At 39.3% G+C, this 15,689-nt stretch overlaps 1 protein-coding gene across 2 annotated transcripts in view; it reads right to left on the bottom strand.

Moving 5' to 3' along the window:
• Nucleotides 1-15,689, bottom strand: part of ASB5 (ankyrin repeat and SOCS box containing 5) — a 104,447-nt gene that overhangs the window by 4,508 nt on the left and 84,250 nt on the right. For both annotated transcript variants that reach the window (XM_075556860.1, XM_075556859.1), the window contains 4 exons: nt 8,999-9,078; nt 6,304-6,411; nt 5,381-5,531; nt 5,072-5,206 (listed from right to left, as the gene is read on the bottom strand). In XM_075556860.1, the coding sequence (XP_075412975.1) occupies nt 5,072-5,206; nt 5,381-5,531; nt 6,304-6,411; nt 8,999-9,078 (474 nt within the window). The remainder of the gene's footprint in view (nt 1-5,071; nt 5,207-5,380; nt 5,532-6,303; nt 6,412-8,998; nt 9,079-15,689) is intronic.

The following is a 15,689-nucleotide window of genomic DNA, read 5'->3' as shown; positions in this document are numbered from 1 at the left end:
TTCATTTATTGAAAAACTAATAAATTTATATAGCAATAAAAATCTAGAGTGTATATGAAATTTTTCTGTCAATTCTCACCCATGTCATATAAGACAACACAATATAAGGAAATGGACCTTCTTAAATACAGAAGGAGCAAATTATTCTTACATGAAAAGTAGAATTTAAAAAATGCTTTCCTTAAAAATGAATCCTAAATGTGAAATTGTCTATGGCATATTTATTTTATCTTTAGTGCGAGTTCATCACAGAATGATTGCTAAAAGCATGCGTAGTGGAAACAGGATCTTTAATTCCATATTTTCAAAACATAAATGACCTCTTTATGAAACTAAGCCACTTCCAAATCTTTTTTTCTGACACGTTAAGTGAAATGAAAGCTCTCTCTTGGAAGTAGTGCAGTTTAAGGGTCTCTTTAGCGCCATCCTGCTGCTTTCAAATCCCAATAAATGGAATCATTTTCAATATTATTTAACTGAATATAAAATGGTTAGTGAAAAGATGATATTTTATAACAAAGGAAAGATGAGAGTGTATAAACTCTGATTATATCAATTTTATAGACGAACAAGGCCTTAAAATAACTATCAATCAACATTTACTTTCAGTTCTCTGTGAAGATTTTCTTTTCAGGTAATATAAAATATTGACTAAAAATAGTGAAATTACTAGAAAACAAAGAAAAATTATAAAGCATGCATTCTACTGGTTACATTCAATTTATGGGATAATATGGCCAGAAAATGACAATCACAACAATTTTTATGGAAATAAATCATGATAAAGACTCTCAGTAGATGTAATGGGAATACAAGATAGGAAGTTTCTCTGAAAGAAGTTTATAATCTAAAATAATGTGAATATAAACAGTAACAATAAATAACTCACTGTGTGGCTAAAAGATCTGTATCAGCATAAATTAGAGATCAGATGACTTTCATAAGTAATAAATAGTACCCATACCATTTATGCATTTTAATTATATTTTAAGCACTGTGCTAGGAAGAAAGGATAGTAAACCTGCTGTTCAAGACCTCGTTGAAGGGTTGATGAGCCAGGACGTCATCCCGAGGACCAAGGTGTGTCTGACACAGAATCGACTTGATGGCACCCATCCACATCAACCACCTTTTCTAAGGGAGCTCCTTCTACAGTGCAAAGAGAGGCCACTATGGTCTTGGAATATCAGGGGGAAAGCTTTGAGGGGCTTAAGCTACATCTTCCTGAAGGTGTCTATTAATAAAAAAATTTTAAAAGCAGGTGAGAAAAAGGAAGGTACGTTTTTTCCAGGGAGTGAGACAGAAAGTTCAAAGTATGGAAGTACTGGGGTTTTTCGGTTTGAGAGGAGAAATGGTTGCCCGAGTAGTTTATCTTGCCAAGTGCCCTCAAGTTAGCTCCAGCTCAGAGGGAGCCCATCTATTACCAATGAACCCTGCCTGGTCCTGCACTGGCCTTCCACTCATGATTACTTTGAGCCTATTTTTGTAGCCACTGTGTCATCCATCTCATTAAGGCCTTCCTCTCTCCCTCTGACCCGCAACGTTACCAAGCATAATATCCTTCGCAAAGAACTTGACCTTCTTGATACTATATGCAAAGTGCATGAGACAACGTCCCGCTGTGTTAGTCCAGGATAACTAGAGAAACAAATCCAGAGACACTCATATATATATATAGGAGAGAACTTTATATCAAGAGGTAAATTATTCATCAATAAAACATCCCAGCCCAGTCCAGATCAAGTCCCTAAGTCCGATATTAGCATATTCAATGATGCCAAATGCAGAAAGATCACAGGCTGATGGGTGGAACGTCCTGTGGGTCCAATGGCAGTGGACACACCTCTAGGTCTCTGGCTGCCATCAGCCTGGCTCCATATGCTCGTTAACAGGAATGTGAAGCAGAGAGTGTGTCCCGCCTCCAGGGTGGAAGAGAAGAGTCCCAGAATCCTCATGAGAAGACCACATCCACAAGGAGGGATCACCAGGCTGTGACCTGATTGACACACCCCTTCATTCTTATTTATCAAGTTGACATGAAGTTGTGTAACTATCACACCCATCATGCCCCTTTCTAACAGAGATAAATTAATTTTTCTGGTGATACATATTACATTCAATATCCTTCACACACATCAAAATTCAGATATATCAGTTCTTCTTTGTTCTTCCATATTTATTGTCCAGGTGTCACATGTATAGGATGCTATTTAAAATGCTATCACTTAGGTCAGGCACACCTGAGTCCTTAGCCAAATGCCATGACCCTTTCATACAGTTCCTCATGTTGTAGTGACTCCCCAACCATAAATTTATTTTCATTGCTACTTCATAACTATAATTTTGCTACTGTTATGAATCAGGCGACCCCTATGAAAGGGTCATTTGACCCCCAAAGGGGTTGCGACTCACAGGTTGAGAGCCGCTGCCTTAGAGGCATATAATTTCTCTTTTACATGTTAAATAAGTTTGTACATAAGATTGGTTCATTGCAATGCTTTGACTTCTTGATTGCTGGTTCCACAAATATTAATTGTAGATCCAAGTAAAATGAAATCCTTGACATTTCAAATCTTTGATTTATTTTCATGATGTGACTTATTGGTTCGGTTGTAAGGATTTTTGTTTTCTTTCATTGAAGTACAGTCCATATTGAAAGCTATAGTACTTGATCTCCACCAATATGTGCTCCTCACTTTGACCAACTAAGATTGTGGCATCTGCATACTGAAAGTTGTAAATGAATTTCCGTCAGTCTTGATTCTACATTGTTCTTTCTACAGTCCAGCTTCTCAGACCAGTCATCATACAGATTGAACAAGGATGGTGAGAGGATACAATCCTGATACACACCTCCCCTGATTTAAACCATACAACATCCTCTTGGTTTGCTTAAATGATTGCCTCTTGGTCCATGTACAGATTCCCTATGAGCACAATTCAGCATTCTGAAATCCTCATTCTTTTCAATGCTTCCTATAGTATGACATTTCCATACTGTCAAATACCTTTGCATGGTCAAAGAGCACAGGTGAGCACCTTTGGTAGTCTCTGCTTTTAGCCAAGATCCATAGCCACAAGGATAGCTCTCGCTCCACTCTATTACACGTCCTCTTGAAAATACGTTTCATTTCCTAAGAGCTCCTTATTGATCTGTTGCTGCAACTGTCTGGGGATGAGTTAGGAAAACTTTTGTTGTGGTATAAATGACAATGTCCAATAGTTTCCACATGCGTCTGAACCACCTTTCTTTCGAATAGCACAAATATGAAGGCCCTCCAGTTGGTTGGTCAGGTAACGGTCTTCCACATTTCGTGGCACAGACACATGAGTACTTCCAGCATTGAAACCTTTTTAAGCATCTCTGTTGGTATTCTGTCCGGTCCTGGATCCGTGGTTCCACTAATGCTCTCAGTGAAGCGTGGACTTGTTCCTTCAATATCATCAGTTTATTGATTATATGGTAACCCCTGCCATTGTTGAAAGATCACCAATTCTTTTTAATATAGCCACTCTGCATTCCTTCCATCTGAAGCTACAGGTGTCCATTGTTTCCAGGTAAATTAATCCAGGACCATTGTATTGAGGACTATTGCAATAAAGACCATTGAAAGAAAATGAAATTTTGAAGTCATCAAGAAAACGATGTGATCTGCATTGGGGAAAATGTTGCATTTGTAGGGGAGGAAATATCTTTCTTATCTCTTACTGAAAATATGAGTTGTATGTGGAAATATACAACATAAAAATATTAAGAATGTGTATCATCACTTAGTCTTCTGGTCAACATTACGATATTAGCAGTTAAGTTTGGGGTGAGTCAAAAGTTGTATGAGGATTTTTGACTCTACAGTGGATTTGTACCCCTGACTCCCCATTGTTTGAGCCAACTGTATATTCATATGCTTAGTAATATGTATGCCAAATACAGAGAACTTGAAGCAGCCATAAAGAAATCAAAGATGTACAGCACTGGTCAATCCTGCTATTCAAGGCCTCTATAAAGTGGTGAAGAGCGTAGACAGCGCTCTGAAGACTGAGCAATACCTGGCGTCATATGTACAAGAAAGGTGGAAAACGAATAAGGAAGACAGACTAATTGCTATATTGAAGTGTGGTATTAGTTAAGAATATTGGAAGTACCACAGACTGAAAGAAGAGCTGATGAATCTGACTTGGAGGCAGTCCAGTCAGAATGTCCCTTAGAAGCAAGCATCGTGGGACTTCATGTCCTGTGCTTCAGACAGGTTATCCGTACATTCAAGTCCCTGGAGAAGGGCTTGGCAGAAGGGCAGTAAAAGAGAGGATAACTCGCTGTGAGATGAATTGACACAGTGGCTGCAAGAATGGCCTCCAGCATAGAACAATTCAAGATGACACCTGTCCCTCCCTGTCACCACGGTGATGCCGACTCACTGCAATCCTATAGGATAGAACGGAACTGCCCCTGAGGCTTTCTGAGACTGTAACTCTTTATGAGAGTGGAAAGCCTCCTCTTCTTCCCAAAGACTAGTGGGTGGCTTTGAACCGTTGACCTTTCAATTAGCAGCCCAATTCATAACCACAACACCACAGGGCTCTTACCTCTTGCCAGCTAAGAATAATCTGTTTTGGATGGCACAGGGCTGGGCAAAGTTTTGTTCTGTTGTACATAGGGTCTCAATGAGTCAGAGATAACTCAAGACACCTAACAACATATATTCGTTTATGAACTCAGAGATGCAGGAGAGTTCTCAAGGACAGTACATATTTTGAGGGTCTTACACATGTATATATGGGAATGCTTTTCTTTAATAAGAATATTTTTGTAACAAACTCAATCTAGAGAGACTTCCAGGGAATTGCCAGTTTACGACAGGGTTGAACCGCTCCATAGTGTTTGCCAGGCTGCACACAGCTTTCATTGATGGTACAGCAAACTACCGACCAACCCAAATTCAGTTGGGTCACCTAATTTTACCACAAAGACTGCATTAAAAATGTGCTGAAAAACTCAGCTTATACATGAGTATATACAGTAAATATAAAGGTGAATACTTGTGTGAATAGAAAGCATTTCAAAGAAAAATACCTGCATAAAGAAGTTTCCTGACACAGTGGAATTGTTGTGCCATACAGGCTACATACAGTGGAGTCCCCAAATGAGGAATGTCTTGGTCAACATCTATGCCCCAGGATATCAGAATTGCTAGACATTCATGGTGACCTGTCGATTCAAAGGAGGAATAATAATAATAAACTTAATGGAAAACTCCCCCCAACACAACCCTTCTTGCCCCAAAATGTCTTCCCTATAGTTCTATTTATGGAAAAATAACGAACACTGCATGCAGCTGAACAAAGCTTCTCCCCAAATCACGGAATCTCATCACTACATTACCTTTACTGGCTGCCTCGTGCGTGGAAGATGGAAGACACGACTCCAGTTGCGCTTTGGCGCCATATTCCAAAAGAAGTTCCGTACAACTTGAACTTCCTTGTGAACATGCATTGAATAACGGAGACACACCATCTATTGTAATTGCATTGACCTAAACCAACCAAAAATCTGAGCGTGAAATTTCTAGGATTGCTTATGATTAACTGACTTCATTGCACCTTTAAAATACTGTGCCATCTGTTGTACCATTTTGGAAGATATGTCAGAGTGTATTTATCTCGCACATTAACAAGGACCAGGGAGGTTTTCAACCTATTTCATTTCTGTGAGTTGGAACTGACTCAGTGATGTCCAACAACAAACATCGTCAATAAGGACGACCGTAGGATTTCAAGATGTAATCAATCAGACAAACACTGGAGTCAAATACCTTCACTAGTTGCATAGTCACTCATGTAAATTAAATAAATGCTTTGAAATTGTTTTTAAAAACCCCACGAGAACCAATTATCAGTAAAAGCAGGAAGAAAAGTTGCAATATTGTTGAAATTGTGATGAACTCTTTGCAGTTTAAATAGGTCCAATTGATCATTCCGTCTGAGAATTTACCTAGAGAAACGCGTGGAATCATCTATTAGATGGCAAAGGTATCAAATGGAATTATCTCCATCTATTTTCATTTAGAGTAGTGCATATCTGTATGTAGCATGCTCCCCATTTTCACAATTATGAAAAATCCTTCTCAGAGCACAATGATTAGGGTGACACAATTAAAGAGGTTTATTCTGCTAGTTTTGAACACTACTAAGAAAGAAAAAGAGAAAAAGAAGGAAGGCGGCTGGGGAAAAGGGTGCAATAAGAGACTTGTGTTCAGCTCTTAGGCAACAGATTTAAGTGTTTTAATATTTTCAAAAGATGCTTACATTAGCTCCGGCTTCCAGAAGAGTCCGCGCACAAGCCACATGATCCCCGAGGCAGGCTTCATGTAATGGGGTGATATGGTCTATGGTTACTGCATTTACATTGTAGCCCTAAAAGTTAAAAGTGCAGGGGAATACACGTGGATTAAGCCTCTGGTGAAGTCCCTCTGACCATGGACCTATGATGCAGAGTGCCTTGGGAAGTAGATTATTGCAGCTGCAGTTAGGTTAAAATTTAGCACCTCACCACTGGATTTCCCTTATGATACAGTTTAAATGTGTTCTAGTTTTTAATATGTTCCTCTTTCTTTTTGAGGTTTTTATTTGTTTTACTATAGGGTCACTATGAATTGAAATCAATTCTAGGGCAGTAAGTTTGAGTTTTTCGGTATTGATATAAAATTAAGGTCAGCCTATCCTGAATGTACAAAAAAGTTAAAAAATGTAATAAGCTGCCTTGTAAATTTTTGTCACTTAATAGATGTGATTAAGTTGTGTGTTGAGGTTAAGAACTCTGGATGCGGGGTCAGTTAGACGTCTACTTGTATTCTAGTTTGACTACACAACACAAGTAACCTAACATCTAACTCTAAGGGTTATCATGAGGATTAAATGAGATGATATCTGTCAAATCCTTATTACCATAACGCCAACATATAGAAAATGCTTACAATGTGATTCATCATTGTTCCATGAAAACTAAGTGAACATTTCTGAAATGCTTGTTGCACTTAAATAGGAAACATCCAAGTACAATAATTAGGGCTACAGATTTTTCTTTCCTTTCTTACTATCTTTTGTGATCTACTATCTACTTGCAGTAAGATTCCTGGCCTAGTCCCCATATAACAGATATAACAATCTTGATGCCAGAAGGGATATGAAGAATCTCAAAATCAAAGCAAGCGATCATATCATCAATCACCCATCCAAAGATAACATTTGCCACACGCAAGTGGTAATTTCTAAGATTACTTAAATCAGACTTCCAATGATTTTAGGTGGGCTAGCGGCAGTCACCCTTGGGCACTGCCCCCCCTGCAGCCACACACATTAGGACAGAGCAGCTGAAAAGCTTGAGGTTTCCTTTCACGTAGGGCTTTGGTGCAGCCTAGGACTTCCCTTGGCTGATCTGCTGATGGACATGAGATACATGTTGAGAAATAATCTAACACTACTTTCCTCTCAAAGAACTTCATGATCCTGTCCAAGGCAATCCCCTTTTCTTAATTATTGACCTTTTTATGAGCATGGGTTTCTCCACTAAGTGATGAGCAGAGCAAAATAGTCACATGGTAAGACTGGAAGGGAGCATCTTGTCCATCATTTTAAAGATGAGAAAGTGAAGGTCCACATAGGTTCTGAGCTTCAAGTGCCTGCCTTGCATCCAGGTCTTCTGAGCCCCGTGGGAACCCAGTGTCAGATTACCCAGTATCAAAGTAAGCATGGCATTCCTGGACTTATTTACTCATCTCTAGTCAACAAACCCCTTCCCCACTCTTTAACCACATCAAAGGTTCTGCTCTCAGGTATGGTGGCATCTTTCTTTCCCCATCAGACAATACCTTTCTCCAGAAGAAAAGTCTCTTTACAAACGTACTCCTTGGACAGGGACAAGGCACTGGGTTATACATTGAACTGCTAACCAAAGGGTCAGCAGTTCAACTCCACCAGCCACTCTTGGGAGAAAAAATGATGCTATTTGCTCACATAAAGGCGTACAGTCTCAGAAACCCGGGAGAGCAAACTTACTCTGTCTTATAGAATTGCCGTGAGTCAGAATCCACTCAATGCTGGTCGATTCGGTTTGTTTAGACAGGGACAATAAACAGTAAGCAGGGAAACCATGGTTTTACTTATGCTAATTCACTAATCTGAAGTGTATCGTTTACTGATGGGTAGCAAACCGTTTCACATGTTTTTCACCACATCTGGCAAAACCCATGTGACATTATTCACTACAGATGAGCAACTCAGCACGAGAGCATGCTTGTGCTTGCCGTCATTGTTGGCTACTCTAGTTCCTGCCTCACAGCCAGCTGAGAAAATGGTTTTCTTCTTAACACTGGTCAGCATGAAGGCCATGTTCTGCAGAGTGGGGTGTATGTATGTTTAAATCACACTGGAATCTTACAAAGAATGGAAAAGCCCATGCCAGGTTGTTATCTCATGTGACCGACAATGTTTATTTTGCTTTTTGGTTTTTCCACTTCTCCTCTGATGATTCTGAACAGGCAAATGCAGAAGTGATTGTTCTATTCGTCTTCGTAGTCAAGTCCTTAAAGCATATGACATATTACCATCATATGCATGTTTTAAAGATTGGGGATCTGATCTGATTACCTCTTTTTGAATGTTTTATGACTGTGTTACATCTGCAATTAGCTAGATAGTGTGCACATTATGCAAAGTTAAGCATATCTAGCAGGCTTACTAATAATACATAGATGTAAGCTATACTTGAGTACATCTTCAATACTGTATCAGAAATTTGAAATACCAAGAAATAAGATTACAATAAAATATTCTAAAGAAGTTTCAAAGATAAATAAACAATTTGATTATCTGAATTAAAAGCAAAGGGCTGTAGTAGAATTTTTCCGCTATCTTTTTTTTATATCTAAATTAATTTACTTAGACACCTGGTGCTATATACTCATGAGGGAAGGCATACTTTTGGTTCTATGAAATATTTTACCTGTGATAAGAGTGTTCTCAGAGCAAGAAGACGACCCTGACTCGCTGCTTCGTGGAGTGGTGATCGATCCGCCCAGGAACCTGTTAAAAAAGAAGAAAGAAAACAAAAATCTCTGAGTCAAAGCGAATCTTAATACAAACAATTGATTTCTCTGGAATACAAAATATTCAAATTCTGTGTTCAACAAGATATCTGTAAAAGTACTGGGACAATTGCTTCTTACTTGAAGTATCAAGAAACCAATTATTCTAACCAAGAAACCACACTGGCTCCTTTGTTGTGCCTCTCACTGCAGGCTAAGTATTACCTGTCTTTCCTGAAGCACGGATGAGGCTGGGTTCATGGCAATAGGCAACAGGATGCTCAATGACAATCAGCTCATGACTCGTTGCGCCTTGAAGTAGTCCTGCTTTGCATTAACTTGTTTTATGGATCATATTTATGTTAAAACTTATAAAGACTATCCTATATAAATGTAAACTATCCTCTAAAACACACAGATTCAAGTATGTGAAGACTCACTACTTTTAGGTCTATTCGTTGACCTCTAAGTATACCGACCACAAGAAATGCTTTCTCAGGGTCTGCCAGCTCTCAAGAATTCCATTCATAATATTTGCAGTCTTGTCTCTTTCCACAAGAGTATATGTTCAGTCCTTATGTAAAGCTCAAGTTTTCCCATTACTCTGAACGTTCTGGAGTGGGTATGAAGAAGTCAGTTTGAGAAATTTGAACTTCCTTTCACACACAGAGTGTGCCCTTATTTCATGGTTACCTCCACCAATAACCACCAATAACACACCAGTATAGTCCAACCAACTTTCCTTCACAAGTGTTCTGAACGTTTTGAGAGGACTATGTTTCAAATGTGTGTGATGTATAAAACCGTTTCTGGCGGCACAATTAGGTGCTTTGATCATGTTATATTTTCTCCTGCAAAAGAGAATGATACCTCGGCTTTTATCAATTGGAAGCATTCGATCATATTTTAAAGATGAGACCTCATTTCAATTCCCAGGAAACACTGGGAATTGAGCAAAACTAATAATTTCTTTAGAAAGTATGGAAGGATGAATACACTTGGAATATGCTAACTAAAGGAACTGAAGAAAAATCCAAGCCTCCAGTTTTAATATTGAAGGATTCTATTGGCAAAATAGTGACTGATGCAGGAAACAACAGAAGACAATGGACGTCATACCCAGAGTCACCTTACCAAAGATGACTGGTCAACACTCAAACATTTCAAGAGATAGCATAGGATCAGCAACCAAAGACACCTAAGGAAGAAATCCAGGCTGAACTGAAGGCAATAGCAAAACCCAAGGCTCCAGGAATCGGCTGAATGCCAACTGAAATGTGCCAACAAGCTGATAGAGCACTGCAAGCAATCACTTCTCTAGTTCAAGAAATCTGGCAGATAGCTAACTGACCAGCCATATGTGTGCCCATTCCAAAGAAAGGTGACCCAACACAATGACAGAAATAAACAAGCAAACAAACAAACAAGGACTTCGGTATAGATTAGAGCTCTTGTAATATATTAATATATATTACATAATAATATATATCCACCAAAAAGGATTAATATGCAAAATCATGATACAGTGAAAAGATTGACGATATATCATGGATTTCATCTTGCTTGGATCCACAAGGGTCTTCATGAAAGCAATGGTACAGAGATCAAAGGACACACTCCATTATATAAATCTGCTGAACAAGACCTCTTAAAAGTGCTGGAGAACAAAGATGTTCCTTTTAACAATCAGGTGTGCCTGACCCAAGCCATGGTATTTTCAATTGCTTTGTGTGAATATGAAAGTCGGACACTGGATAAGGAAGAACACAAAGATTTGATGCATTTGAACTTCAGTGCTGGTGAGAAATATTGAAAGTACCATGAACTTCTAGAATAAACATATCTTTCTTGGAAAGAACAGAGCCAGAATGCTCCTTAGAAGCGAAGATGGAGAAACTTAGTCTCATGTACTTTGGAAATATTATAAGAGACTAATTCCTAGAAAATATATCATGCTTGATAAAACCAAATATCAGTGAAAAAGAAGGAGGTGACCCAGAAGTTGGATGGACACAGTGGGTGCAGCAATGGGCCCAAACTGGGCAATATTTCTTTCTGCCACACGTAGCATCACTATGAGTAGGAATCTACTTGGTAGCACCTTATGTCAACAACAATTTCTTTATTCAGAACCTGGCAGGCCGATATTAAAAGAGGGAAAACTAAACCAAACAGAACACACTTACTAAGCCCTTCCTTGTCCACCAGGTTCTGTCCAGTCACTCGATGAGTGCTTTTACTCCTCAGCCGGCGGCGTTAAGAAAGGCACTTTTCTCTCTCTTGTCCAGGTGAAGAAATGGAGGCCCAGAGATGTTAGCTAACTATCTCAAGATCACACAAATGTAAAGAAACTGACGCACCATTAAAACGTCTCTTCTAACTGCACAGCAACTAGTTTTAACATTTTGTAATCCTGCCTCTCAAAAAACACCCCCGCCTCCCTCAACACACACAGTGACACGCGCACATGCACAGTATGCCAAGCATGTTAATTGCTGGTAATACAGTAAATTTCTCTTGGACTCCTTCGTTGCTGTCATTTTCTTCTTTCCTCTTCTTACTTCTAACCCAGTGCCACCGAGTTGATACCAACGCATAGCAACTCTGTAGGGCACAGTAGAACTGCCCCTGTGGGTTTTCAACACTGTAACTGTTTACAGCAGTGGAAGCCTTATGTTTCTCCCAGGGAGCAGCTGGTGGGTTTGAACCACCTACCTTGAGGTTAGCAGCCCATCTTGTAAGCACTACATCCCCATGAGTCCGAGAAGGACTCTTGGGTGACTCAGATGGCTAAGCCCTTGACTTCTGGCTGGAATGCTGCTGGTTGCAATCCACGTAGGAGCCTCAGCAGACATAGCTAGTGATCTGCCTCCGAAAGGTCACAGCCATGGAAACCCATGGAACACAGTTGTGCCCGGACGCCTGGGAGGTCACCTTGAATCATGAATCTTGGCCTGAATTGACTCAATAGCAACTGCAACTAACAACAACAGTCTAAGAAATAACTTCGTTTAGTTTATTCTTTACAAAACTAGAATGCAGTCACTGTGGCAGGCTACAATTTTGTATACACCAATCATGTAAGAGTTGGTCAATAGAAGTGAAAATAACTCATCATAAGGAACTCAAAGCTACAGATGGATTCTAAATTTTGGTCAAATTATAGTCAATAAAGGATCCCAAGTGGCATAGCATTAACTACTTGGGCTGTGATTCTCACGGTCAGCAGTTCAAAACCCCCAGTGGCTCCACGGGAGACAGAGGGGGCTTTCTACTCCTGTAAGGAGTCACAGTCTCGGAACCCACAGGGACCGTTCCACCCGGTCCTGGAAGGTGGCTGTGATTGACATCGACTCAATGGCAGTAAGTTTGTTTATGAAGTGGGATTGTAGATGGTGATCAGTTAAAAAATGGATAGCCCTCAACACCAGGAACCGACAGATAGCTTCTGCAATGGGATCAAACCCAGTAACGATGGTGAGGACGAGGCAGAGGCAGAGGCAGGGAGTGCTGGAGGAACGGGAGACAAGTCAGCAGCACCTGACAGCAATAACGCAGGGGGCGGGAAATTGAAAAGGGTTTCTAGTATTTTGGGTTTGCTTTTAGATATACACAAACTTTAATTGTGTGCAAGTCCTTATTAATTTTCTCCTACACTTAAAATATATAACCTGTTTCATTCGGGTTCCCTTTCACGGGATTTTTTTCTGCACTTTGGTTTCAGAAGCAAAAAAGACAAAGAAAAATAAGTCTCACCAATCATTTAAAGGGAAGAGAAATGGCAACTCCCAGGGTAGAGGTTACCCTCGGAATCTTATACTGTTTATCTGGAGTCCCAGGACAGCCATAACTGGGTTTCAAATAAGGCACACGTGGAGTCTCAAAGCCAGAGGCAACTGCATTGCCTCTCTCTGTGTGTGTGGACTTATATTTCCAGCTAGCATTACTTCTGGCTCTTCTAGAAACTGAGTAAGCCAGACATTCAATTCTTTGCCTTCTTAGTTCAAAAGAGAGTCAGCTATTAGCTTTTGTGGACTGTTTTTCCTTTCCAACACGGAAAGCCCTATTATGTATTAAAGACAAGAATTGCAGTGTTGCACACCATTATGAATATATGCTGAGAGGACCAAATTCAGTGGCAAACTAATAACCTATGAGAAATTGGAACATTATGGTCTCCATAAATGGCAATATTCATTATCATAAGTAATATACGTTGGGGAATGACTATGTTTCCGGTTCCAGCTCTTAAGGAGAAATTTTATACTTTCAAAATTATACGCATCTATCATTTTATCACTAAAGTAAGCAAGCTGATTTCCGAGTGACCCTCAATTTTTATTAAAGAAAGATAAGAAGATATGAAAATAAGTAGGTTAGTGTTCTAAATAGGCAACAAAGATGAGACTACTTTGTTCATTTGATCAGCAGAGAAACAATAAATCAGTAATTATTTAAGTAATCATTAAGTGATTATGCATAAATCTGTTTCAATGTAAATAATCACAATATTTATAAGGCTTATGTCACTTGTACTGTATAATGGCTTAATACACTTCAGCATCCTTAATTTATTTCTTAAAGAATGTGTCCTGAATTTTAGGGTGAGGATTCACTGTCCATCACTGCCAGGGTCAGTGCTGACTCACAGTGACCCCCTGTGGGTCTCAGATACCAACCATTTTCAGGAGCAGAAAGCCCCGGCTTTCTCCCACGGAGCCTGTTGTTTCAAACTACCGTCCAAGCAGATCGTAGCCCCGCTCCTCGTAACCACTAAGCCATCAAGGTTCCGTCACTGCCTCTAGCTAACAGTAACTAACCGGATGCTGAGACGGGAAACGGCAGAGACATGGCCCTTTGGATTCAGATTGGACTCCTTTCCTTTTAGTGTCTGATGAAGGCTTTAAAGAGACGAAACAGCTAAGATATTTGCAGCTGAGAGGTATGTCACCCACTCTCCTCCCTTGTCTACTGATGTGTGTGCTCAGTCTGCTGCGCAACTTCAGGCTGCCTTGCTGGTCCACAGAAAGACAGAGGGCGGGAGAAAGGGGAGGAGTAAAGAGAAGAAGGAAGGAAAGAGAAAGGAAGGCAGTTGGGAGGATGAGGGGGAGGAGGGGAAAGGCACTATCTATGAAGCTAGATTGAAGTAGGATTAGCAAAGCGTGTTATATAAATCACCCAAATGTAATACCTGGTATTATTTGCTAATCATAAACTATAGAGCATGGGGTGGGGTCGGGGGCTCATGAATCTAAGGGAACAGTGAATCTTCTTTCCTCAAACTAAGGAAAGTGAAACAATAAATAATCACATTTGTTAACGAAAATGTTTTCAGCGCTGTCAGATTAAGTAAACCATATAAAGCGATTGAGTGGTTTCTGACTGACCACCAGCAGCTGCTACAGACAGTTTTGCTCTTCGAAGTAAAAAGAAATAAAGCTTTAGCAATCGGTTACAAGTACAGCGCAGGCCTGCTACTCAGTGAGAACAAACCAAACTTTGATTTTTTGGTTTGTTTTGTATTCTGCTTACTTCACTCCTAAGCAATGCTACTTCATTAATTCCTTGTAATTCCCTAAAATAATCTTATAACTAACCTGGTAACATATGAAAATCAAAGAATCTATGTGAGACTCTAATTTCTGCTTTAATTAAGTCATGGCCCATCTTCTGTTTTTCTATTTCAAAATTAGAAATTTAATCACAGGAACTTTACTTAATAAACGTCACTATACCTTGGGTCATCTTGAGTCAGAATTGACTCTACCGAAAGAGATTTAGATTTCTGGTCAAACGTATTCAGGATTCACTAATTTGTTTTTTTAATACAGGTAAATGTTATATTTCAAGTGTTTATAACTTTCTCAATACTAAGCAAAATAAAAATACCTTAATGTATAACAATCCAGCAATCTTAATAGCCTTTTTTGTCTTTAGTTAGTTATCTCAAATAAAAAAAGTAACCCAAGCCTGACAAAATAACAATAACAACAGTTCAATTGAACTCTTTAGCATAAATTGTTCAATGAAAAATTATTTTACAAAATACTTTCAGCTTTCATTACATAATCAAACATTTACTATTAGGGTCTTTTCTGTAGCTGACTATATTTAGAAACAACACTAGTTCCCGGACATCTGGTGTACGATTTACAAGGAGAGCGTCGGCTCTGCTTTGTAAACAGCACACTGCTAGAGGAAACCGTCACATTTTCAGATGCACGATTTTGTAAAGGTCTGTGCCATACCTAAATCACCATCTCCCCAAGGCACTTCAAGCCAGCCACTGTTGAGATAAATCCGACTCATCTTTATATCAGCATTTAAAAATAAATTTAAAATCAGTTGTCACGTGCTAATCTCGTGCGGCCATTTTAGGGAACTCTGAGCTCCTTGTAATATGACCTTGTCCTTACAAAATGAAAAACAGCTGGTAAAATCTGGCTTATTTTCCAAACTGCCTTTTCTTATTGATCCTCCCTCATTATTCAGATATGGTTGGTCCTAATTTTGTTTTAGCTTACAATTTTGGACCTGCAAAGAAATAAAAGCATCACAGCTAGGTCTCTGGTTGTTATTATGGTAGAAATACTTCATTGTTTTAGAGTT

This window comes from Tenrec ecaudatus, chromosome 8 (assembly GCF_050624435.1).
Source record: "Tenrec ecaudatus isolate mTenEca1 chromosome 8, mTenEca1.hap1, whole genome shotgun sequence".
Taxonomy (NCBI): domain Eukaryota; kingdom Metazoa; phylum Chordata; class Mammalia; order Afrosoricida; family Tenrecidae; genus Tenrec; species Tenrec ecaudatus.
The sequence above is the reverse complement of the archived record's forward strand: the minus strand, read 5'-3'. Positions and strand labels throughout refer to the sequence as shown.